This window comes from Pithys albifrons, chromosome 7 (assembly GCF_047495875.1).
Source record: "Pithys albifrons albifrons isolate INPA30051 chromosome 7, PitAlb_v1, whole genome shotgun sequence".
Taxonomy (NCBI): domain Eukaryota; kingdom Metazoa; phylum Chordata; class Aves; order Passeriformes; family Thamnophilidae; genus Pithys; species Pithys albifrons.
Window position 1 is genome coordinate 19,325,792 of NC_092464.1, and position 27,524 is coordinate 19,353,315.

Genomic DNA, 27,524 nt, shown 5'->3' on the forward strand with positions numbered 1-27,524 from the left:
TGCTGTAAAGAAACAAAAACCCACCCAAACCCCTAAACCCCCAAACAGACAAACAAAGGAAAAAAACCCCTTGTAAGTCCAGTATCTGGAATTTCTGTATTTCTACATAATTGAAGCTCAGTTTTGTCTTGGCAATCTCAAATTTACTAACACAAGATGGTACTTATATAAAGAGAGAAACTATATTTTCAAGATTTTTTTTGTATTCTTTGTTCTTTTTTTGTGATTAAAATATTGAAACTATAATAAGTGTTTTTACTTTTATTCCACAACACTTTTGGAAAACTTTTATTGAATCTGAGGGTAAACACAGGAACTTTATATATATGGCAGTTTAAATATAATTTAGAAATACTAAGAACAGAACTTTGCATTTCCAATACATTCTTTTTTCATTCTATTCCTTTTTGGAAAGTCTTTATTTGAAATTATAGTATAATAAAGCAGATGTATCAGCCCTCTCCTTTATTCTTTTTGCTTAACTAATTACATGTTACTGCTTTGATAGTGAGAAGAAGTAATTTATTTGTATTGATGTTCTTTTTGAAAACTTCTTGAACTTCTGCAAATGAGAACAAAATATTTTTGGTTAGGTAAGGTGGAGCTTTCATTTAGGGCAGTTCCAAGATTTGTATTTGTGTATCTCTTTCCTCTGTATCTTTCCATGCCCAGAAGTACAAAAATGTTGTTTGTTTTATGTGTATTACCTCTTGAAGGTGAAGTGTACATCAGGTATAAAATTCTGATATTGCACATATTTTGAGCTGTAAAATCATTACAGAATCCTGGGGAAGGAGCATTAGATTGGAAGAGGCTGTGTCCATGTTGCCAGTGTCTTTAGGGCCCTAGAATGTTTGTATTGAGACAAAATGACTGCTTAAATTTATCACTTTGGAAAAGTAAAAGATCTGAACATAAATCTATTTTTAAATACTTACACTACCAAAACTGAAACATATGCTTGAAAATGAATATTCATGTTTAGACCAATTGAAAGCTAATGAGGAATAAATTGAAGTGGGTTTATTTATGTTAAGGCAGAAGTTTTCTTCAAAGAACTTCCTATTTTAAATGGTTTTCCAGTATTTTTTTCATTTTGACCTCTAAGGTCTAATACTCATGAAATCTGTGTCTGTGTCCAAAATCATTACTCAGGTATGCCTTTTAATTTCTCTTTACAACCTGTTAGAGCCATTTCTTATGCTTTTGTGAGATTTGATTTACAAACTTTCAAATCAATTTTGAATAAAGCTTTTTGTTGGTTCTTTTTCTTGATTTTCTTTATATGTATGCATTTGCCTGTGCTTCAAAATGTGCAGTCTCCCCTTTTTTTGCTATTATGGTACCAGCCATAATAAACTTATCAGTAAGAAAAAAGACTGATGTTGCCTTTGTTACCTGTGTATTACTCCATTTGTAGTGATAATCCATTTTATATCTATAATGCAACAATAGTACCAAATTTCATTTATGTGCTTCTGACTAGTTTTCTTTGTTGTTCAGCTATTGTGTCTCATTTTCATCTGAGCCACATTTCCAATTGTTCTGTGATTGATGTGCTGGAGAGATTGACAGTTACCCCCTAGTGCCTGCTGTCTGGAGATCCCACAAGCAATAATGGATTTTACACCAGAATTTGCATCAAATATTGGCTTTCAGTGTCAAATGGGTTAAATTTAAATGCCAGTTAATTGTAGTCATTTTGAAATCATAGCCTTAAACACAAGTGTTTTTTGGATATCTGAGTCCCGTGTACGCCACACAACCCGAATGTCTCAGAGTTACGGCAGAACTGAACCATTGCATTTATGGCTGTTCCTGTTTCTTAGTGGTACAGATAGTCCAGATCTGCAAGGTATAAGGAAAGCCCCATATGTAGTAGAGAACTCATATTTCAGGTAAACCAAAAAGAGAACCAGTGTTGATCCTAATTTTGTAATTCTGTGTTCAAACATAGAAACTGAGTATGTTTCCTCAAAACCTTTTATCTGCTGTTAATGCCAGTCCTCCTGTACCTACACATTTGTTTTAGCCACAATTCTTGTAAAAACACCAAAAAAACCCTCTTCCCCATCCCCAGCCCAAAACTGCAAACTGTGAGGTGCTCTTTTCTGTTATGTTCCAGCAGCAAGAAGTTATGTAAACTCTAAAATTACTTCTGTGTGCAGTGATTTCCTACACACACCTGGTGAAGGAATGTATCTTCCCATTTCCTACACCCAGTGTAAAGACAAATAGATAGCTGAGGCATTTTGGAAGGAAGTGGGACCTTACTGAGTTGTTCTTCAAGCATGTTGGCATGTATTGGTGAGATACCTCCAGAACATCACAAAATTCTGCTTAGAGCTTGGTCATGGTTCCTGTCCTGTGTACCCCCACCTTCCTCAGGCTTCTTTGCAGGGGTAGATGCCAGCAGAACGTGAAGAACAACTGTTGTGTCACAGCATCTTTGCAGGAAGAAATGGTTTCAGATGATTTGTACCATTAGAGGCAGTGAGAATGACTGCTTATCTTGGTTTTTTCTTTTCAAGATATTTTTAAGATGTCTTATGTTAATGATATGAGGTTGTGTTCAAATTTATGGGATTATAGTTGAAATTATAAAAAATATTTGGAACTGTTTTACAAAATCACCCTTTTAATGTAAAAAGTGGTCCTGTTAGTGTAATAACAAGAAGAAATTATTTTTGGCTATAAAGAACTAAAATTAGGTTTATTTAATACTTTAATTAATTTTTATGTGATACAATAGATATTCTGCAAATAACAACTTACCTAATTCAGCATTTCTATTATAAATTCCTTGGTTTTGTTTGAGTATCAAAATCTCTTAAACTGGTCAGTCAGAGTAAGAAAACTCCGTATTTATTACTGCAGCAATCTGGTTGTTCATATTGGAAAGGTTTAAATGCAAATCTGTAATTATTAATTCATCAGATTTTGGGAATGTGTACCTTATTGTGGTATTTGTGACAGGACTTCTAGTTTTATGTATACATTTGCTGTATAGATTTCAAATTCGAATCTAATCCTTGGAGAAAAAAACAATATATAATATTTTCAACGCTTTAATAACAATGTAGAAATTGGTTTAAAAAAGAGAGGGGAACAAGGTGGAACGTTGCCTTAATGAGTTCACACTGAGGTGATTGCTGCCTAGCAATTGCCTTTGTTTGTCCCTGCACACACTACTCCAATTAAAAACTTTCCCTTCTCCTTTGAACTTCCAGATTGCTGATGGGAGCAAAGTGGGGAGCGTGGCCTGTTCCAAAGCTGTAGGTCGTTTCTCTAACCATTTTGCTTTTCAGATTGTCAGTCAGCATTGTAGTCCATAATATCAGTGCTATTACATTTGAACCTTTATTGCACAAATTCTACATTCTAAGCAAATACTTTCTAGACTAAAAATTGCTGTAACTCAAGGAAACGAATGTGTCTTAAAAATTTTTTGTGAGGTTGATTGAGAACTTTAAACAGAGCCATTGCAATAAGTTGTTTGTATAAGGATGCTAATGCCATTGCAACGTTTTCTTAAAGGATGCCAGACAATTATATGTAGAATATAAAGAAACAAAAATGAAGGCGAAAGAAGATGCCCTGGCTAAGGCTGAACTTGAAACACTGCAGAGTGAGTTTTTACCACTGTCTTAATAAACAAAGATGTAACATGATTTGCATTCTACACTGGATGTATATGAACAAACATTTTTATAATCTCCTAAAATACATGCTTTATGTATTTCTGCACTGCTGTTAAATTTTAATGAGCTTTTAATTTTGTTGCTAATTTTGCAGTAGGCTGCTGTTTTGTTCCTATAGGTGCATAAAACTCGAGTGATAATTGTATCATAGCAAAAAGAGCATTCCTTGCTAGAAATGTTGCTTTACGGGAGGGGGAGATCTCAAATGTCTAGAGCTTGAAGCGTACCTTTTCATAAGTTACATACTGGGTTTTGAGCATTCTTATATGCTCTTTGTGTGCAACTATTATTTTTAAAAATGTGTTTAATAATACTTTTGTGTGGAATGAGTTGATGTTTGTGATAGGAAGTGAACATAATTTGAATTTCCAAAAGCATGGATGCAGACTTCAGAGATGGATTCATGCTATTGTTGAAATAAATGCTTTAAAGTCTTTACACTCTTATAAAAGACCAGAGAAGGCAATTAACATTTCCCTTAATAAAGTATTCAGAATAATTATAGGTGACTTTTTCCCTTTTCTTCTTTCAGTTATTTGCTTTTGACAATGATTAAACCTACCCTCTTCTGAAGGCAATTTAAAAAGTTTTTTTCTGTGTTTGTATGTGCATGCTTGCTTTATTTACTGTACTTAAGTGCATGCTTTTAAGTTCCTTTATTCTGACAAGTGCATTGAGTGCCCTGTGATAATTTACTAGCTAAGAAGTATGCATAAGCCTTTAGACACTTAAAATACAGCTGCATTATTTATATTTACAAAATAGCTTAATATTGTAAAATCAGCAAAGAGATCCAGTTTCAGCAATAATTCCTAACTTCTCTGTAGCTGAATCCATTTTGGGAAAATGGGTAACTGAGCATTGTGGACCCAGGCCAAATCTAGCAAAACAGTGCATTTAATGCTTGTTGGAGAGGCCTGCCATTATGTTTGAGATACCTACCACAAAATGGGCCCTTGAAAAGGGTCTTGACTTGGGTTATTAAAAACTTGTTAAATTGTCAGATAGCAATGTATTCCCATTGTTCAAAATAGCTGGCATGCATTCCTTATTGAAATCGGTGAACTACTGTTTCAAAAGGACCAGTTTTTGAAAGCAGAAGTGCAAATGAAAGTATAATGTCATTAAAATTGTAGTGTGCACCCTCCTGTGTCACTGAAAGGTCACTTTTTTCAACGTTGCCTCAGCAGCAGTGCCCACATGTGAGAGGTGTGACCCTGGCACTCTTACCCCTCCTGGTCACCCCTGACCTCTGACAGGAGCACACCCTGTCCCTTGTCACACTGCCGAGTGTCACATGGCATAGCCCCATGTCTGCCAGGTGCCCTGGTGTCACTGGTGTGAGAAGGGGCAGGCCTCACCGGGCACGGGCTGGCATCCTGCCCTCCCTGCTTGCTGGCAGGGAACAGGGGGAAGCACTGAGAGTCACCACCTGTAATTAGCAGAGTTTGAAATTTGGCATGGAATTACTTAGCGTAGCAGTGCTGTAGCTGGGCAGCTGAATGAGCTGTCAGTTACCTTTTTTTAAAATAAGTAAGATTCCCAAGAGAGGAACAGGAGATGCATCCATGTTACCGTAGGCCAGAAAAATTGTATCATTTTTTCCAGAAGCTTGTGCACAAAGCATCTGCTAAATTTGTTTATTTCATTACGTTGCTCTGCATTCACTTCCCAATTAGCTTAGAAAGGTTGTAAATCACCAAATGTGCATTTTGTTTGCTCCATTCTTCTTAATTTCAGAGACCATCCCTGGGATGCAGTTCATAATAACAATTCCATCTATCTAATTGAGTAAACATATCTCATGCTGATTAGCAGTAGCTGGTTTACAGTGCTTGCTTTTTCATGGCCTGATTGCTGGTTTGCCCCACGTCTGTCTGCTTTGCTGCTGAAACTGTGCAGTGTTCTGTAGGTGGCTTGAACTAAACCCTGAGAAGGGTACTTGAGGAGGAAAATATAATTTGCAAAATAGGAATAAGAAGATGTCATTTAAAGTGCTCTATTTGTTAAGCAGTGTGAAAAACTAGGTTTTGGTAAGTCAATATTACATTATGCACAGTTTTGATTTATGTTTGTGGCATTTTTGCAGTGTTTCTTATCACTTCTCCATCCATTCAAAATGGTCATTACTACCTTCATCAAATAAATTAACTTAACCTTACAAAAATATAGCAACTTACAATACAACCTTGTTTCCTGGAAATTCAATTTTGTGTGGAATTACAGGTAACTGTGTGTTTTAGGGACAAAAATAGAAGTGGTTTACCTTACGTTTCCTGATGCAGTTTTCACATTTAGATAGAAGACAAAATTTATTTTCAAATCAAAGTGCTTTAAGGAATAAACTTTCATTTTCTTCCTCTCCTGTAATGTCACATGTGTGAGATCCCTGCATGAGGAAATAGTTCTTTAACAATGGGTAGCCCTGTTCTTCGTAGTCCCAGGATGTAAAATAGAATATGTATTAGCTGAACCAAATAGGCATTAAACTAAGATGACTTTGGGATATATTGTCAGGACAGATGACTCTGACAGTTTTTAGCTTTAAATGGCAAGGTTTGAGTAGTTATCAGGGCAAATTCTAGCAGCTCTCAAGCTCTTTTTGCATGGAGTACTTAATTCAACCACATCCATTTGGGGGGAAGCATCTGTATTTCTTTATACTTAACCTTTGCAGTTCTCTGACTTTCCATTCTTGTTAGTTTCTTTTCCCTGACCTTCAATATGAAGACCTATATTTATTTTTAAAATATGCCTTTTTAAATAAATGGTGCCTGCTAGATATTGCCAGTAAACTCTTCACTGGCATCCCAGTTACCGAATACATTTTCATTGCAAATCCAGAGTTCTTGCTGTGATGTAGAAGGCATCTGTAACAATCTATGGCAAGTAACTATTTTGTTTCTAGTTACAAACCACGTTGAGTAGATTTTTTGGGGCTTTTCCTTACGACTCCTGTCATTCAAGCTTTAACTGAAGTGCAAAGTTAGGAGTCCTATGGCTGCATGTATAGGTCTGCCTCTCTGTGTTGGGCCTGTATGATGTGGTGTGATGTTGCATGATGTGGTTATGATGTGTCTGTCCATAGGGCCTTATATCAAAGCATTCTTACAGCAGTCTTCCTGAAGTATCTGCCACCAAACATCCAGGGCTGTAGTGAAACCTTTTGTATGTTTGATCATGTTGGGTTAGGCTTGGTTGTTCTCCCTTCCCAGGCAGCTCAGAATACAGCTTGGTTGTTCTCCCTTCTCAGGCAGCTCAGAATACAGCATGCTGCTTGGGTAGGTTGTATATTGTTATGAAACATAGGATAGGAGACATCATTAGATCATTTAGTATAATGTTTTCATTTCAGACCCTTATAGGCAAAAATTAGTAAAAAATACTGATTCTCCAGACTTACTTGTTTGACTTTTACCAGTGATGCACCTTAGCTTTGTGCTTCTTGTTATACAAGGTATGATATTGATCAGAAAACCTCAAAATGCCTTCTGTTCTTCATGGTTTGCTTAGTCAATTAGTTTTACTATTATATAGTTATATCTTAATTTCAGTATGGATTTCTCTAGCTATAGCTTTCGTTTGTTCATTATTAGCATTTGTCTGTGCCTAAAAAAGGTGTTATTTACCTGCAGCTTTTCTTAATATAAAGCATTTCTTTAGCCCTTAATTTTTGTGAATCTTCTGTACTTGGCTTTACAATGTAGCTGTGAGTATTGGGCCCTCTGTTTGTATACCTGTTCTAAAGTTTGTCATCTTCTGATTATGAAATCACGTTTCTTCTGTGTTTATTGTTCTGTTGAGAGAATCACAGGCTACCTTAGTTCCCATTGCTCTGATAGCTTGTTTCAGGTTGCTTGTTCACCATAGCTGTGAGCCCTTACATCAAAGATTCCTTGCACACAGTTCCTCGTAAGTGCTGATGAGGCATAAGGTCCTTAACTGTGTGTTTTTCAAAAAGGCCCCAGCCAGTCCAGCTTCCTACTTCTTCCTGTGCTTTCCTCTTCACTGTAAAGCATTTTGACCACACTGATGGAATCTTAGACTATACTGAAGGTGACTTTACTTCCAAATAATTGACAAATATCTTGGATAATAGTGTTTTAGTATGAATCCCTGCCAAAATGCAGTGTTGACATATCTGTTCAGTAATGATCTGCTGACAGGCAGGTTCAGAGACAAGTAATTCATGCAATGCATGATTTTTTGATCGGTGTGGGTGTGAATGTTCTGATCACTTAATTGTTACCTCTGAAGCCTAATTATTGCAAACTATGTATCACCCATTTCACTGATTGTTTTGGCAGGCCTGCTGAAAGAATTTTGAACTTGCAAACTCATGTGCATTTCCCAATTGTTTCAACTAGACTTGTATGATACCTCTCCCTGCCAAACTTGCTTCAGAGTTTATGGAAAATACTCCACTAACATGCAGTGTATGAGTCTCATCTGAAAGAGGAGTGCCTGTTTCATTATATATTTGTTGGAAGGCAAATTAGCTCTCAAATATTGGAACCTTGTTTCTAACCCTTTTGTATTCTGAGGGAATTGGAAGTTTTGGGAAGGGCAGACACTGAGGAAAAGAGGAAAGGCATCAAAATCTAGAGCTTGTGAGAAGTTTTTTGGAGCTGAGGATGCATTCAACCCTGAGCATGTCTTTAGTCAGCTCAAAACTAAACTAGGTTGTAGGTCCAAGTACAGCAGAGGTATATATCTGTCTCTAACTCATGATGCCTTCATAGAATGCCATTGACTTTATTATGAGTACAGAAGGGTGTCCTTTTTTGAACATATGTGTCTTTGCCCCATATTTGCATTGATATTGAATATAGTTTGCTCCATTTTTTCAATAGGCTGTCAAAACCTTCCTAAATTTTTTCCAGACTTTTGGGTTCTTTGTGTTCTGTCTGACTGTGTTGCTGTACATGCAAGTGAATTTTTCTGTCACATTTAAAACAAATTTTCATGCTGTAAAAGCTTTAGTTGTCTTTCATAGTTACATAGATAAGCAAAGTGTCGGAAAAAAATCTCAGTGCAGTATCTTACTGATTTGCCAAAAAGATACTTGCTGTCTACCTCTGTGTGTTGTTTGTATTTCTTGCTTATCGATGCATGAGATATTGGGCAGTCTGTGCATTTGATTTTGAATTCTTGTTCATACTTAAAGCTTAGAAGACCTGCAGAGAGAGGGAGCTACACTTGATGTGTCATACTTTCCTTGCAGAGGTTCAGTGCTTGTTTTTGGTTTATTTCTTTCTATATGAAGCAGTTGTTTCTTTCTGTGAAAAATTCTCCGAATTCTTTGCATTTACATCAACTAACCTGTAAAATCTGTATATATTTTTCTGCAAACTTTAGAATACAGGACCTCTGACACTTGTTACAGAAGAACCACTGCTCTGTTACCTGACACTTGATCCAAAAAGGCTGGCTGGTTCTTTATCTGCTGGCACACATTAAAGGGAGAACCATTAGCCAGATACTATTAATTCTGCCACTGATAAAATTAATGCAGTAACAAGATGGAAGAACTAAAGAGGAAGGTCGAAGTATCTGCTCATGTGCAAGTAATTCATCAGACTTAAAAACCCAGATCATGGCACTAAAACCCAGTAAAATGTGTAGCCAGTGCAGGAATAGTATTGGGGGTCTTTAGAAACATAAAGTTAAGTACTTTTGGAGAGTTAGCTTGATAGTTCTAAAGGTGGAAAATACTCATTGAAAATTAGTATCCTTGCTGTATGAATTCAGCAAATAAGAAAACCAAATTTCTTCTGCTACAGAGGACAAAGTAAAGCAATGAATCGTGTAAAACACTGATTATTTTACATTGGAGTGGTAGATATCAAACAATTTCCATTGTGTTTACACTTGGATTCACTTTACTTTCTCCTGTTGCCTGTTTTTTAATCCTGTTTAATAAATTAGAAAAGTTATGACACTGTAATTTGACAATTAAAGTACGTGATGTTCCCAGAAAATAGTAATGAGAGTCAGCTATTAATTTACCCTACTGAGCTTGAAATCAGGCTCTTTTTTACCAAGATTGTTTTCTCTCCTCTGCATTTAATTGTAGGACCACCTCTAACTCTGGTCATAGTCAAAGTTTGCTGGATATTGGTGCCCCCATAGGACAGGGGTCTGATTGGGTCTCCAGCAGGCAGTGAGCAGGCTGTCAAAAAACAGAGAGGAACCTGTGAAATCTTCTTCTGCATGTTTTTCCTGCATTTCACTTAGGTTTATGTGTAACAGTATTAGAACAGTATTTGAGACTGGAGGAGAAAAGTGCATCTGAAAAGCCTGTTCTGTTACAGGATGGGCTAAGCCAAGCACCATTAGATGACATTGGGTATTAAGGGAACACTCGTGTTTCAACACTCTGAATCACAGCTGCACTTGCCAGTGCTGTCAGCCCATCCTTGCTGTAGGTTGTGGTGGTGGCAGCTGCACCAACTCCTGTCTGTTTGTCAGGCCTTAGCAGATACAGGATTCAGCTGTGTAGACATCACAACCCCCTGATCCATATTCTCTTCAGGGGAAAGCACTAGGTGAGATTGGAAATGTCTTTTGGGCTGCCAATTGAATTGCTGCTGATGAAAAGATAATGTAAAAGAGAGAGGTTTTCTACCTAGTTGTTTCCTGTGGACTTCTGTTGTTTGGGTGAAATAGTTCCAATGATGTTTTGCTTTCTCCATCTTCACCTGAAAGGGCAACAGTATTTGGTTGCCTTAAGTTGAGGCTTCAAACCTCTGAATGTAACTTCTGAATTTCCTCTATCTAAAATCCTATATGATGTTACCATTAAACCACTTTCTTATGCTTTCCTGTTCTAAAAAATAGCTTTGAAAATCCTGAAGTGAAACTGTTCTCAGTGGGTTTTTGGGAGCCCTATGTCAAAGGTGCCATGATTTCAATTCTATTTTTTTTAAATCTGACAGCTATCGTAGTATTTAAGGGATATGTTCAACTACTTCATCTTTTTGTATATGCATGGGAGACAGTAGAGATAAGTTCTTGTTAGCTGTGGTTGAGTGCTTGTTTGAGGTTGTACAGCCATCTTCTCTAAGTGGGATTTCTCATTCCTTTGATAGTCAGCAAACAGCAGGATGTGTTATCTATGTTAGGTCTTCCTCTGTCACTTAACTGCCTGAAGAAAGCCCAGATACTGTCTTTAATGCCTAATTTTAAAGTGGGGTGCAGTGTGTTCTGTTACAGAATTACTTTCAAAACTGCACAAAGAGCCTAGAGACCTATTTGCAGGCTACGCTCTTAATTTTTAAATGTTGCTTAGAAGCATTCAGTCTTTTAACTATTTGCACATTTTGAGAGGAAAAATTAAGCAGTAGCTGATGGGGTGCAAGATACAGGGAAAGCCAACTGTTCATTGTGTGTCTCCACTGTTCAGTAATTCCCAGTGAAGAGTGTGCTTGATTATTTTGAGGGATTGAAATACAGTGGTGAAAATTACCATTTAAGTTAACTTCCTAGAATATTTTGCCATTATATATGTTTGGGATAAATAGCTGTTCAAGCCATTGTTACTTATCCATGCAAATCCTAACTCTGACTCCAGAAGCTGTTACATGTGGCAGTTTTGGAGTAAAATGAGGCAATACTAAATATATGTGATTTGATTATCAAAATTACCTTCTGAAATGGGCAAAAAGAACTTTGTACCACTGTTGTCTTTAATAACATCTGCACAATGAGAAAAATGCTAGTTTTGGGTTTTCATTTAGTTTTATATTTTAGGGAGCATCTGTCATTTTGTTATATTTATTATGAGTGTCTATAGAGGGATACTAAAAAAATTCCAAATACAAGTTTTTATTTAATATTTCATTTATTGAGAGTTATTTGACAAGCAAAGTTAGAGATTTTTCACAAAAACAGGTCTCTAACAAAGTACAATCAAACTATGAACAAAGAAAATTTGAAACATCATTCTGTTAACTTTCGAGATGTGTAGGGATTTTCTGTTCCTTTTGGACTTTTGAAAGGCACCATGAAGCAGTTCTCTCTCTCTTGTTTGCTTGAAAATTCAGTTCCTTGGAGTTTGACAGATCTGGGGACTGTTTTTCACTGTGCCGTTTCTGCACATAGACAGGAAAAGAAATTCTGCATCGGAGCCTGGAAAGAACAGTCCTCTGTCCTCTTCAGGATTTTTTTAAAGAACAGCAGACAGTTCTCCTCTGAAGCATTAAGGGAGATAAGCTCATCTTATGGCCCTCTGTTGCTGACAAGTGTGGTTCTTTTCCTTGCCCACCACCTTTAAATGACTTGCGTTTTTTAATTTTTGTTTGAGTGGAAAGAGGAATTTTCTACTAACTTAGTGAATTGAATTAGTTTGATACGTGATTGGATGACTGTTGAAGCTCAGTAAAAGACTGAGGAACACAAAAACTTGCACTGGAGAGTGGGAAGGTGGAGTCAGAGTAGAACTTCCCTCTTGGTTGCAGTGAGGTATTGGATCAGCTCTTTCAGTTTAGTAGCATCTGGTTATTGTGAATACAGCACATACTTAAAACATGAGTTAAAAACAGAAGAGTCTCACTGGGCATACCTGAGTGTTCAAGCTTCTCTTTCTGCTCCTCATCTTCTTGTCTTTCCAAAAGTTCTGTCAATTTTCCATCTTCATTCTTTCTTTTGAGATAATTTTATATGGCAGATGTGGTTTTACTTGCTTGGGTTTAGGTTGTGTTGTCCCTCCTTCCTATCTCCAAAGTTTGCTGCTCCCATTTAATACCATTTGAAGGACAGAGAGAGCACAGAACCATGATCAGTTTGAGAAATGGTGTCCAACATTTAAATCTCCCTAAATGTCTACGTGCTAGAACACAGCTGTTTGTAGGTGCAGAAATCTGAGAGTAGAGAAGGTATCCATTTTTTCAGAAGTTTTTACTCAGCATAGCTGACCATAAAGGAATACAGAACAAACTAAACCTCACCTTTCTACCTCTGCCAGTTTCTCTGAAGCTCTAACTGGACTTCTGAGATGTCTTAACAGCTCCTTTGCTTTCGCCTGTACTAATCTTCATTGCCAGGTAGTGTAGGAGTAACAAGAGCCAGCTGTTTCTGAGGGCCTTATCTGGCCCTTTCAGGCACAGTTCGGATGGAACAGGGGATAAGTGGGTGCATTGCTATTTAGTTCCAATAAAGCTACAATTATTACGCAGAACTCTGATTCTCTTTTTAACAAAGAAATTGAAGCCCTTTCCTCAGTGGAAGTTTTAATATAGGGTTAAGAGTTGAGGAGCTAAACCTGCTTCTGAATTACATGTCTCTGCAATACCGGTAGCGTTACTTTTTCTTCTTTTTTACTTTTGTATAGAGGAGAAGAAGCCTAAAGTCAAGAAACCAAAATTAGAATTCCCTGTGTACATGGCTCTGGAATCAAGTGCATATACACCATCATATGATCATGGAGCTTCAATTGAAGAGATTGAGGAACAGATGGATGATTGGCTGGGAGGCAGGAACAGAACTCAAAAAAAAAAGGTAAGTTCAAAGTCTTTCACCTTGTTTTATATTTTAAATGTTGATTCATTTGCTTGCCTCTTAGGAAAATGGAATACTGTGTGTATACTACTGCAGTATTCATATACCACAGAAGTCTAGAGAAGTAGTAATTGTCTGACAGAGACATAACAGAAAAAATTATATCCATGTTCAGTGTAATTTGCGTAATGATACTGGAAATGTTTTTATAATAGGACGTCATTGATTAAACTGTATGAATGCTCTCTATGACTATTCTTGTTCACTAGAAATTAGTAGAACATAATGCTGTCAAGTTATATGAGGCTTAGTTATTTCTCTTAATTGAAGTTAATAATATATTGCTTGCAAGAATAGATTCTTCTATATTAAAAAGAGCAGAGATAAAAGAAGAAACCTTCGCTTCTTCCTATGCAGGTGTCATATCTTTTGATTATGGAACTTCTTATATATTTTGTCCCTTTCATCTGACGTATGGAAAAGTCCTAACAAGTTGATTTAGGCCTTTTGTTAAGGCTCTTTCTCCTCAGAGATAACGGTTCTTAGTGGTGGTTAGTATAATTGTATTCCTGGTAAATTTTATTCAATTATACTGCCTTGAAAATGTATAGTTTTCATCTTAGAACTGAGATGCACAGATCACAAAAGAAGTGTTGTAAATTGGTCTCCTGACTTGAAAATCTGCCTTTCTTGGAAGACAGAAGAGAGAAGAGTGTGTTTGGAGTGGAGTGAGGGCAATACATTGACTTCAGTGTCATAGTAGTGAGAGAAGTTCCTGCTGTCATTGGTTTGACTCCTCTCTGCTGCAGTTGCTTACACATTTGTTTTCAAGCTTGTGAAAAATCCTCTCTTCCATTTTTAGCCAGACCTTAATTTTTTACTAAAACTATTTGAGTTTTGCCTAACCTGTTTAATCATCTGCTATGACTGGATTCTTACGTTTCCTGACTTCCCAGTTGTCAGTTTTCTCTTGCTCTTACTTTTGTCATTCTGTATTATTTAGTACATCTGCATTATGTTTATTTTTTTTTATTTCTGTAACAAATCAATTTGACAAATGTGCTTAACATTTCTCTTCAGGGGATTGACATACAGAATCCTTAGCCCTGGGTCATATTTTCACATGCTTAGAGAAAGTAAGAGCTCAGATGCTTAATTCTACAGAATACCTGTCTGAGAGCTAAAAGCCTGTGTACAGTCATTGCTTTGCTTACCTTAATTCAAGAAGTGCCCGTGGATTGGATGCCTGTTAGTTGCACCCCTGTGAACAGCTTTGCTTACCAAGCCATGTGGGGAGGAGAGGTGTTTGTTTGTTTACAGTGGCTTGGGTTGGTTGCATGTTTGTCTATCTGGATCCCCAAATTCACCTTTCCTGGGTGGAAATTGAATCTGTATTTGGATTTCCATGCAAATGAAAAAATGTTATAAGACTGTGCTTATTCCATCTGTAAATTTGCACCTCCCACAGAGAGTACATACCAGTTGTGTCTTCACAGACATGGCTAAGAGAAGTTGTAGGTACATCCTTTCAGATGTCCTCAATGAAGCCAATTTGGTTTTCTACATTTCGAGCTGCAGTTTAGTATTGCATCTCATTGCTTTGATCAGTGAATGTATTTTTTTAATTATATGCTGTTACAAAAGGAATCAGTGTTTAGGGACAAGCAGGCAATTCTTAGGTATGGTCTGGGTAAGGTGCTTGATCTGAACAAACTGATGAGGTTTACTTCCTTTGCTTGGCAGCTAATATGTCATCATGATGCAACATTTGCAGTCGTGGAGGAAAACAGATTCATAAACTCCAAAGAAATGGAGAATATATGTTAATGGCTGCAGTAGCCTGTAGGAACCATTGGTGTGTAACAGGAGAATGTCTGCGTCATGTGATTTGTAAAAAGCTTACTGGGAAAATGGTTGTACCACAAGTGAATTGTTCTTGTCGTTCAACACATTTTTCATCTTAGAAATGTTTATTTTCCTTCACTTCACATCATAGATGTGAACTCAGTTGGCATCCCTCTCCTGCCTCTTGCATGGATGTGAAATCAGATGGTATGTAACATTTACCTCTCAGTCCTTCTTGTCTTAGAAAAAAGTTGCTCTTTCATAAATCAGTTTGCCATCAGAATTTTTCTCAGGATTGTAATTCTTCACTTACAAGGAAGCATGTTAGCTTTTTTTCCTTTTTTTGCCTTCCTCTTGTCTTTTGTGGCAGCTCAGGACTGTGAACTATGTCCAGCCGTCAGCCTTGAGAACAGTTATCCATGTGGTGGCTTGATAAAGTGGTATGTTACTTAGTCATCCTTCCAGGAATAGGAAATGGAGTTGCTGTCCCTGCTGTTAGTATCCCAAGAGTAGATGATTACAGTTAATTTAATATTGTTCATACACTGCTTTGCACTGCTGACATTTGTACTTTAGAGATGCCCCCAGTCCACGAACTAGTGTTTTAGAAGTGCTGTGCCATGCAGAGCGCCCAGCTTGGTGAAAAGTTTAGATTATGGTCAGTTGTTAGTTGGAAGTCAGTCTCTGTTATTTAGTATTTTGATTATTGTTAGGATTTAAGTATTGAAGTAAATAAAGAACAGGCTATGGAGAAGAAAACAGCTTCCTTCTTAGGAATTGTAAAATGATCTACCAAGGAAAGGAGAAAGAGGAGTGCATTTCATATTTTTCATAAGGTTACATAGCTGGCTGAAAATGTGCTTATAGCACAGTCAAATTACTCTTCTCTCCAAGTTCGAGAACACGCTGAGTTTATGTCCATAAGGAGCTTGTCTTGCCATATTGTTACTCTCTACCTAGAAAGGAACATTAAAAGAAAGTGAGGTACTGGAAGATACTCAGAGACATCAGTATTGCAGAACTGAGAGGTAATTTTTCTGCATTTCTGTAGCAGTGATCCATCCACCTTTAGGACTTTTTGTACAGTTTTGATCCTTGTGCTTTTCACAAAAAAACCCCAAAACACAGTTAACAGAAAGACTCAGTGAGCAATAAAAACAAATTTAGAAAATCATATTTATGAGGGAAGGTTAAATAGATGGAGTTTTAGACCAGAAAAGGGAAGCTGTTGGGGAATAACAATGCATTGTTTTTCCAGTCAATTCTGGTTTTATTTTAGGTAAAATTATAATAATTATTACAACTTACTACCTTTCATAAATTCAGAGAGAAAGAAACACTGAATTTGATTTGCAGCCAGGATACTTAAATCAATTCATATTTAGGAACATATGCAGGGGAGGTGCATAACTAGATCATTGTTGTTACCCAAGCCATTCATGAAACCTTTGTATCTATCCTGTCCTTAACCTCAGTCTGTTGGAAATGGTGCAAGCTGAGCAAATTGTATTTGAGAGCAGAGAAATGGAGTAGTGGGGGCTTTTTATATATATGGGAAATCATATACTTACCTAAAACTAAACTTCATATTCATATAGAGCTGTTTATACCATTCATGCAAACTGCATATGACTGTGAGCCTGAGAGGAATTACTAAAAGGTCCTTCTCATGCTGATACAACAAAACTCTTCAAAGCAAGTAATGCAAAAAGTTTATTTCTAAAATTATTTTTGTTTTGTCACTGTTTGTTTGCTGTTTCTGAGAGGGAGATCTGCAAGATCTTCTTTCAGGTAGTTGAGGTAAATGGCCTGATTGACTTAGCTTGAGTTTTTGATTTTTTAAAAATTGGTTTTTAATCTGTCATTAAAAAGTGAATGGAAAACATGTTCTGTGTACACTTGTTAGGAATTAAGGGAAATTTAGATGGAGTGGACTTTCTTTGAGGTATATTATTTTGTGGCCTCAATATTTGTTAAGCTACTATTGCATTACTTAGTAGCCATTTAACCCTTTACTTTCCTGTTGAGCGACCTATTATGTGGAGCTTGAAGAAAGAAAAACAACTTATTAGAGGACATATTTTGTTACATCTGATCTTGTTCTCTCATTTCTGCAAATATTCATGCAAGAATATAGGTATTCACTGGTTTTGGAATTGTTCTATTGATGAATCATTTCTCAGTGGGATTTCTCTCATATTCCTTGTTCTGATGTAGTTTTATGTGATTTGTAAAACATGTTGTTTTCATGACAGTTCATTGTTTATGTGAATAATACTGTTGTTTCATGAAAATCTTGGCCCTAGAGAAATCGGAGGGAGATTTATTGTTGTCTTCAGTGGGACCAGGATTATAATTCCTTTTGGTTTACGGATTCCTCATCTTCTCCACTGGAATCATCTCTTCATTCCTTGTCATTATTTGGCTCATTTGTTTCTGAAGATACAGTTCCAAGTTCTGTCTCAATGAGGAGTTGATACTTTTGACCTTTTGATATTTGCTTGGTCTGTAAAGGAGAGGTAAAGGTGGAGAAAGACAGTGCCTGATCCCTTCCAGCTGGATCAGATGTATGGATAGAAAATTATGTTTCTCATTATTTTTGTTTTTCATGTTCTCCTGCAGCACTTCTTGGCATTTGTGTGTTTTTGATATTGCAGGAGCACCTGGCTTGATTTACTAAAGCAAGAGTAGTAAAAACTATTTTTATGCACAAAGCTTGAGAAGCTTAGATAACATAAATCTTCAGCATCTGCTATACTTTTTACCTTTAAATTAGGATTATTAAAAATACTGTGAAATAAAAGTATACATAAGCATTATTTTTACACAGTTTATTGGTAGATGCTGGAAACATGGTAGTCACCCTTTTTTCTTAATTGCTGAACTCTGGTCATCTGATACTGAGCTCTTTTCTGGTTAAAATGCAGTTTGTGTTATTATTTTTCTCAGCCTGGGCCATCAAAGCACTGTGTTTCAGAGATAGGATATTGGTAACTGAGTGAGCTTTTTCATCATGAAGGTTTTATTTGAAAGCAGGCTGTGGAACAATGGTATAAAAAAACTTTAAATGTACAAAAGAGATCTCTCTGCTTTATAAAATTAAAAGCTAAAAAGCCATACAAATGCTAGATTATTATTTTGTTAGTTTAAAACGTGTAGATTTGACAATTAAATCTTAGTAATTTTATAAACCTGCATGTTTCGTAATTGCCAGCCAGCCTGCCACCTGCTCTCTGCTGCCTCAAATCTTCACACATCTGTGCTGCTCTGAAATCTGAGTATGCTTGCTCTTTGGTAGCAAACACTGTGGTGCTTGTTCTAATCAGATGTCATAGGATGGATTACCTGAATACAGTTTCCAGGCTTTTAAAAAATGTTAATTTCTTAAGCAAGCAGTTTGTATCTTAGCAGGATTAATGTGCTGTGTAAACCAGATGTTTTAATAAATTGGTCTTTGAGGGGAAGGTTTACTCTGTTCTAGTGTGCTGCCTGAGGTCATCTAGTTTTGATATAACTTATTTTCTTTTTCTAAGCAATGACACAAATCTGGTATTTGAAAAGTCTGTCTGTATTCTAATGGTCTTTGATTCTTGCGACACGTACAAGTAAGCAACTAGCAGTGTGAGATTCCTCATGGTGTCCTGCTGGTGCCCCTCAGCCCTGACTCGGAGGGATGGCTGTAGGGCCAGAAAGGAATCACTCTGTGCGCCCATAGAGTTTAAGACTCTATATTGAGACTGCCAGCAGCCATACCTGTTAGTGTCACTTATGAAGCTCTTCACTAGGAGCTAGTCTGAGCTCATAATACATTTTAACCTGAGTTCCATATTCTCATCAAGTGATGATGACTTTGAGTCACTATTGGTCTGGGCCATATTGAATTTAGTAACCCTGAGGTGAAAATCTCAGTATTCTATTACCAAACTCTTAAAAATGTAGTGTCACTTAAAAGATGCTTCATTTAAAAAGAAGGAAAAAAAGAAAATCTGCATTAGATGTTACTGCAAGTGCTAAGTAAGAAGAGCCCAGGCTTTCTTGTGGCTTATTATACTTTGTGTCACTGCAAATGTTGTGGACTCAGCCTGAGTAGAATGTTGGGGTTTACGTATTAAATGAAAACTACAGTTTATGTCCCATAGACAAATCCTAAAGTTGGCATATTTAATTAGAGTTATTACTGTTAATGAAAACCATACACTCAATTTTAAAATAACTGTTGAAGTCTACCTATATAATAGACTTGGGCTCCTACCTGAGGTCAGTGAACAGGTATAGAACAGAATGCTATTGATAAAATATTGATAACAATTAGAATGATAGAATCATTTAGGCTGAAAAAAGACCTCTAAGATCATGGATTCCATCCATTAACACAGCACCACTGTGTTCACCACTAAACCATGCCTTTAAGTACAACACCTACATGCCTTTTGAATGCTTTCAAGGACAGTGGCCATTTCCCTGGGCAGCCTGTTCCAATGCTTGAAGCCATTTGACGAAGAAACTTTTCCTCATACCCTATCTAAACCTCCCCTGATGCAACTTGAGGCCATTTCCTCCTGTCCTATTGCTTGTTACCTGGGAGAAGAGGCCGACCCCACCTCACCACAACCTCCTCCCTCAGGTAGTTGTAGAGAACAATAAGGTCTCCCCTCAGCCTTCTTTTCTCCAGGCTGAACACCCCCAGCTCCTTCAGCCACTCCTCATCAGACTTGTGCTCCAGACCCTTCACCAGCTCCGTTTCCCTTCTCAGGACATGCTCCAGCACCTCAGTGTCCTCCCTGTACTGAGGGGCCCAAAACTCAGCACAGGAACTGAGGTGCAGCCTCAGGAGTGCTGAGTACATGGGGACAGTCACTGCCCTGGTCCTGTTGGCCACACTGTTGGTGACACAGGCCAGGATGCCTCTTACCACTGACCTCTTCCCACTGATCCAGGCTGTCCAGATCCCTTTATAGAGCCTGCCTGGCCTCCAGCAGATCAACACACACACACAGCTCAGTGTGTCTGCAAACTGACTGAGGGTCTCCTCAATCCCCTTATCCATATAATGGGTAAAGGTACTAAACAGGACTGGCCCCAGCCCTGATCCCTGGGGAACACCACTGGTGACCAGCTGCCAGCTGGATGTAACTCCATTCACCAACACTCTCTGGGCTCAGCCATCCATCCAGTTTTTTACCCAGCAAAGAGCACCCCTGGTCATGCCTTGAGTAGCCAGTTTCTCCAGGAGATGCTGTGGAAAATGCTGTCAAAGACTTTACTAAAGTCCAGGTAGACACATCCACAGCCTTTCTGTCATCCACCAAGCAGGTCACCGTGTCACAGAAGGAGATGTGGTTGGTCAGGTGGGACCTGCCTCTCTCAAACCCAGGCTGGCTGGGCCTGATCCCTGGTCTGTCCTGCATGTGCTGTCTGATGGCACTGGGGTTGATCTGCTCCATGACCTTCCCTGGCACCAAGGGAGAGTGTGGAGAAGACATCCTTTTGTTATATACTGTTTGTGAGATAAGGAACAGGACTTCATATAACAAAACAGTAGCCAGACACCTTCATTATTCTAAAATGTTTGTATAATTGCATATCAGTGATTTTGTTCCTCTTTCTTTTCTTCTTTGCTAGCTACTAAGTCAGTCAGCCTAATGAACAAAAGAAAACTAGAAAGTTTTTTTTTTAAATTTTCTTGCATCATAACTAGCAGCCAATGTTTTGTACCTTTTATGGCTAATCTATTTTGTTTTCGGTGTAACTGCTGAACTAGAGCACTCTATTTTGAGCAAATTAGTGTATTTAGCATATTTCTATCCAATTGGTGTACTTTTTATTTTGTTTAGAAACAATAGATTTGAATCATCTTTCTTTAAATGCAGACTATAACCTTCTTTTCAGTTTTAAATATTTAAGCCTCTGTGGACTTCACTTTGGATTTGAATAGCTTTAAGTTGAGGGTAAATGCGATTCTAAAAAAACATTATTTTTAATTACTGAGTTTTCCTTGGAGATGATGACCCACATACTTAAATCTAAAATAAGGTTTGTCTGAATTTGCACTGTGAATATCAAATCATTAGGGTCAGGAATCTGATTTCAGCTGCAATTTTAAACATGCAAAGCTTTTAATCCTCAGCTTTTCTTAAGGAAGAGTAAAGTTATAGGATGATGATGGTATATTCTTCAAGTGGCATATCAAGTGAGTGTTCTGGCAGATATGCATCAAAGAACAAATCATATTTGTAAATAAAAATGAAGAAATTAATTTCTAGCAATGGATTTAGAGAAAATAGTTTCTGTGACTGGGAGAAATGATACAAGTAGTAAGCATGGAATCAAGAGTTACAGAGTTTTGCCTAAAATAGGTCAGGAATATATAAAGACTGTGAATAAACACTAACTGAACAACTGCTATGTACATATCTGTAATTTATGTATTTCCTTTTCTGTCTTTCTCTCTTTGACCTATTAGTTGGCTTGATTAGGTTAAAGAAGCAGAGAAAACTTTATTTCTTTACCTATTCTTGTATTTAGAGAAAGTAATGGTGTATTTTTAGAATAGATAATTCAATATTATCCTGCTTTCACATGTGCCATTCTCAGGCTGACTGGCACAGTTTTGAGTGGAGAGGGTATAATCTCTGAAAGCAGGAAAGTCATGCTATGAACCTTTAAGGTTAATATTAAAAAGTATCTTAATGATGCAGAGAAATTATTTGATATGACAGTCAGAAAAAAAAGGTCTAGATTGCAAAGGAATCAAAAAGCCAAAGTATGTATTTCCCTAAGGACTAAAGATAGTAACAATATGTTATATAAACACTTATGCATTAGTTAAAAACATAAATCAGCCATGCATATGTATTGAATCAAGACAATACTGTTGACATTTGCTTGATATTTCCTGGTTGTGATTGAGGTTTTAAACTTTCCTTCTAATTAAATATAGTAGCATAGGTTCTTGTCTTGTACAGACAAGAAGAGTAATACACTGATTTTAACACCATGCTGTAGATGTTGTGGTGTCAAATTCTAGCTCTCAGTAAGTTTTCCAAGTGAATCTGTGTTCCAGAACAAGTGATTGATGTGACTTGCTGCCATAATTCAGTCTGACTGGTTTCACACGTGCACTTTCATTATGTAGTCCTCAGTTTTTTGAGTCTGTCAGTTGAAAACTGCCAAAGAGCTCAAGTTAATTGTACGAAGTGTTAATCTGTGGGCACAGACACACAGGGCTTTTCAAAGCTCTGTTTCTGCACTGGGCAACACTGTAAGCTACGTGTAGGCACCTGCCTGAGTCCAAACTGGGTCTATAGAGCTTCTGTGACAGTAACTTTTATGGCTCAGGTTGGACTTGTGAATTTACCTCAGGGCTCAAGTCCTGTTGCTTTTCTGAGATTGAAGTGGTAGTTGTTTCTCATAGAACAAGATGGTAGTTGATATAAGAGAAACCTCGTCATTCCTGTGAGGAAAACAGGAAGTCAGTCTTTCCCAGTCAATCCTTGTAGACCTGACTCTTGTCATTGACAGTGTCTCTTCAGTCCTGAAGGTCATATCCATTTTACATAAATTTGAAGAAACTGTGCAGTGCCTTTTAATAGTCACTGGTTTTGTTTTCTTCTCAGCCTGGGAGAGATGTAGAAAAACTGCTCTGATTTAGCCCAACTGGGGGGTCAGAGGATGGTGAAAATCCTAGTGTTCCTAGGTAGAAGTCCCTCCCTGTCACTTCCCAAAACAAAGTCACTCCTGTACCAGCTGTGAAAGGGAGAGTAGAGAAGCAGAAGGGAGCAGTTGCACATACCAAGTAGGAGCTGGAGGAACATGTGAAAGCTGATTAATCACGCTGGCCTTGCCCCACTTGCCTACCCATCCAAGAGAAGAGAGAGAGAGAGCGAGCAGTTCAACAGTCGTGTATCCTCAGAGTTCTGCCAAAAAATGAGAGGCAAGGATGTGAAATATCCCTGAAATGAGATTTTCACAGGATCCACAACTTAGGGATCAGAAAGAATTTGCAGTTTATAGCGCTGACTTCTGTAGTGCAATTCACTGCTGCTCTTTTTGGCTTTTTAATATGAATTTGAAAAGTGCAAACTATTGCAAAATAGTTACTTACTTTTCTTGGTATGATTTTAGCTATCTTTAAGCGGGAGAATGAAATCAGCTTCAAATAAATCTAGTTTTAATTTATAACTGTAAGTCAGTATTGATGTTTCTGTATCGTACTTTCCAGACAAACCAATGAAAATCTGGTTAGATTCAGCATCTTACCTTCTTTCACAGTGCTTAATGCTGCTACTTTCCTTTTCTTCCTCAGGCCATGACTATAGTGAGGTTTGGTCAAATTTATTTATAGAAATTGCCCAGAAACTGTAATCTAGGGTAAACTCCAGCAACTAAAAATAAACTGAAAAGTGTGAGAGGTGTTTGGCTTTTTTCCCCCCAGGAAAGATAAATATGTAATCCTGCCTTGCCAAGGAGTGATTTTAATACTACTGACATAAGCATTTTGTCTCTTCAGAATTTTCAGAGAATCTCAATCTAGTTATTTGCCATTTTCTGTATAGGTTTTGGCAGGCAGGATGCAGTCTTGAAACGATCACTTTTAAGTCTTCAAACTCTCAGTTCAGCACACTTGAGCGTGCAGTTGAGTTCCATTTAAATGACTAGAAGTCGTGTCCATAATGATTCCTATAAAATGCTACTGGATAATACATTACTTTCCCAAACCTGCAAAAGAGGAGACAATGGTACATTGCAGTGAGGGTCATGTATCATTGTGGTGGTGAAGCTTTCTATAATGTCCAAAAGGCAGAATTTCTTTAATACATTCCCTATTCTTGAGATGCAAATTGTGAAGGAATGGAGGTTCTTGCATCATTTGCAGTTGAGTACTTTGGAAAACTGTTTTGCTGCAGGCCCCAGACTTTCACAAAGTAAGCACAGATTTATAGCATGCACTTGCTTGATGTGTTGTGTAGCATCAGATTTTTTACACAGACCTTTAGGAAACATCAGTATTCTGATCATCCAAAGTTCTCCTAGTTGTGTTCTCTTTTTAATTATGAGACAAATTCTTTGCCTGCATTTGTTATTTTTTTAAAACGTACAAACATGAACATAGAAAACCTAATACTTCAGTTTTTGCATTTGCTAGCTAATATTTGTAATTCATATTGAAAGTCTGATTTGGAACAGAATGGAACAGAATTGGTCTAGAAAGAAAGTATGTCAACAGAGAATACCGGTAGGAAGTTGGTGACTTTTAGTGTATGTGTATGTTTGGGGGTTTTTTAACTATACTGGTCTCGACTGAATATCTGCCAGTATCAGTGATATTTCACTGCCTTGGGCTCTTTTTTTAATGTCCTTGTTTGGAAAACTTGCCTGTTAATGAGAAGGTGAGTGCAAGAAGAATGAGACTGACATTAATGGTATGTTTTCAAATGGCCACAAGTTACGAGAAGGAAAATCTGTGCATATGAGAAAAGGCTAACTTTAATTTTTAATTAGCCCACACTTTGTGGTTATGTTTGGGAATTTGACAGACAGGTTCAATGTTTATGAGTTTAACTAGTGTTGCCCTTATTTTCAATTACATGTATACTATTTCATGATAATTAACAATTTTGAAATTTGGGATTCTTTTGGCAGTGCTCTGCTTGAGGTTGTCATCACAGATCTGTGTTTTATGAATGCATGAAAACTTCTCAGATTTCTGTCCCCGCTCTCTGCCTTCATTATTACTTGACAACTTAGACTGTTGGAAAACAGAATTGAAAATTGAGTTTAGTTTGGGCCATGTTCATGACATTTTCCAGGTAGCCCATTTAGAGTTCTAAATGCATATATTGTTTCTGATTCTTGCAGGCATATTCTGCTGGGACACTGGATTGGTTTTTTTCTTTCCTTTTCTGTTTTTCCTCCTTCATAGCCAAAATCCACAGTTGCCTTGAGCCATGCCAAAACATCTGTTAAGTGTTCAGCTGGATACCATTCTGTATTTGTTCACTACCAAAGTGACCTTCCATATTGAAACCGAACCTCCACATTTCGGTATTCTACGTAGTTGAATTTTGATCATCTTTGGAAATCTTGTCCATTGGAGAAGGGTGCTGAATTTTTCCTTTGGGTTTAGTGTTCTGATAGCCCGACTTGGTGAGTCAGTGTAGTAGAGTGTTCCACAGTTTGTCCCTGCATTTTGAGGATGCAGAGCACCTCCTCTGTTTGACTTAAAAACCAAGAGATCAGAGTATTTGTGCTGGCTTAGGGCATTAGAGCAAGACAGCATTACTAGTGAAACAATTTAGTTCATTTGCTGTGGAAGGAAGAACGTTATTTAGACATTATCTGTGGGGATGAAATGTTTCTGAGGGAGACAGTTGAAACCAAATCATGAGTGAAGGCAGGGGCATCTAAACCCTCTTATTTTGGATAAGCTATTAAGGGCAATGAAGTTAAGAGAAATAGTTTGCCAACAACAGACCACTGTCAAAAACCTCCACAAAAAACCAAACCAAAACAAAAGTTATTTAGATAGGATCTCTATCATATGATAAAATGTGCCAAGGAGCACAACAGAAAAGCTGGACAAAGGACAAAGAGAGAGAGAGGAGGACAGCACTGCAGAGCAGTCAGCAGGTTTAGCTGGGTAATAGTATCTGGTTTGTTGTGACACCATCAAGGGATGGTTTCATGTAGTGAATGGGTTTTAATACCATATGTTAGTGTTTTCAAAATATCCATAGTACTCCATGTCATACTGAAGTGGATAAGAGTGTACAGCCTGATGCTGTTAAATATTTCACACTTGCTTAGTCTACTTAGTATTTCATGAGACAAATAATAACCTTGCAAGGAAAAACACTCCATATACTAATAAAGACTAATCATATGCTTTAATGTATCTGCATGCCTTTGGGCTCATCTTCTCCAGTGAATTTGGCATGGCTAAAGATTTTTTTTTTTATGAAAACAGTTGCCACCTGCAATCTGTTGAGGACTTACTACTCTGTATACTTCCTTAATGAAGTTTATGGAAGTTATAAAATCTTCTCCTGAAAAAGTAATTCACCTAGGTACTGTAAATCTGTCAAATGGAAATACTCTTCAAACTGCATTTAAGAATCCAAATAGAATGGTATTTTGAGACAGAATTAAATGAAAACACATTTACTCTCTTTCTTTGGGAATTGGTCTCCACATTAATGTATCACAGGCCAAACCTAATTACCTATTCAACCTATAGTTCATTTGATCTGCATGCCTGAGTGTCCTACAATCAAATTTACTGAAGAGCTTCTCTCTTTTTTCTGCATTAAAACAATTGCCTTGAAGCAGCTAACAATTAAAAAATAAATGAGTTAACACTTTCTGCTAAGTACTACCATTTAAGTTGTAATATGCAATTAAAAACTACATTTTAATTTCTGTTCAATTACATTGACTTAAATAGTAATTTTAGTGTTATATTTATGAACCATTTAATTGACATTTTTCCTCTGGCATGTGTGATGCAAAAATAGATTTCATTTTGAGAATGTGGCAAGAAATAACCTTTTCCCCCCCCATGGTTTGCTGTAATGACAAACAGAAAAAGACAAAATTACCTGGGTTTTGTGTAAATATGACAGAACAATTTAATTTCAAAAGCCATAAAAATCTGTTGCAATTCAAATTATTTTCCATGTTTTTGAAAACTGTGTACTTGATAGGAGGAGTATTGAGATTGCTTTACGATAATGTAGGTGGTGTTGGAAACCCCTCCGCATGTATTTGGCCGTGTTAACAGCTGTAGGTTAAAGAAAGCTTTGTGTTAAATCTGGAATCAAAGCCTGGTAGAACCTGAAGTGTGAAAACAAATTGTAGAGCACTGCACTTTTTCAGGTGTGTATTGTTTGAGACAGATGCTTTACTGCTTTATGGCTTTAGTTCCTTCTAAAAAGAAAACAGTGTATGAGTTTATGCATTGCAGACAGCAAGTTAACACATTTTTATGTTAATACTCAAGGGAACTTGCTATAGAACAAGGTCCTTAATAGAATGGATTATCTTCCCCAATCGGAACCCAAGTCCCTCCAGGTCCTGTTAGCATGCTGAAAATTACTTTGAAGCATTGTCCAGACTAAACTTGACGTTAAATGTGTACCTGAGTGCTCATGTCCCACTTGTGCCTTGTGTTACTCTGTTCTGTTCATGTAACTGACTGTAGGGGTGTGAACAGGAACTGAAAACCATTTATTATTAAGCAAAACAAAACCTGGCTAAAAAGTTCTTTTATTTTGTTAAGCAAGATTGTGTGTCTGTGGGAGGACCTTATTTCATCCATTTGGTGATGTCTTTTCTGTTTTTCATCTCTGAATAACACTGAAAATTTGGAGTCACCCTTCTACCAGTAAATTGGGCGGTTTTTGTATCACTTGCAATTGATGAGCTTCGAGCTCATGTATAAATTGCAAGTATCATGCACTTTATTTAATGTCATCCCAATTG

The 27,524-nt window shown here is 37.2% G+C and overlaps 1 protein-coding gene across 1 annotated transcript in view; it reads left to right on the plus strand.

The window, feature by feature from the left end:
• Positions 1-27,524, plus strand: part of DNAJC1 (DnaJ heat shock protein family (Hsp40) member C1) — a 106,818-nt gene that overhangs the window by 52,565 nt on the left and 26,729 nt on the right. Inside the window, exons 7-8 of the mRNA XM_071560175.1 lie at positions 3,538-3,628; positions 13,033-13,199. Coding sequence (XP_071416276.1) covers positions 3,538-3,628; positions 13,033-13,199 — 258 coding nt within the window. The remainder of the gene's footprint in view (positions 1-3,537; positions 3,629-13,032; positions 13,200-27,524) is intronic.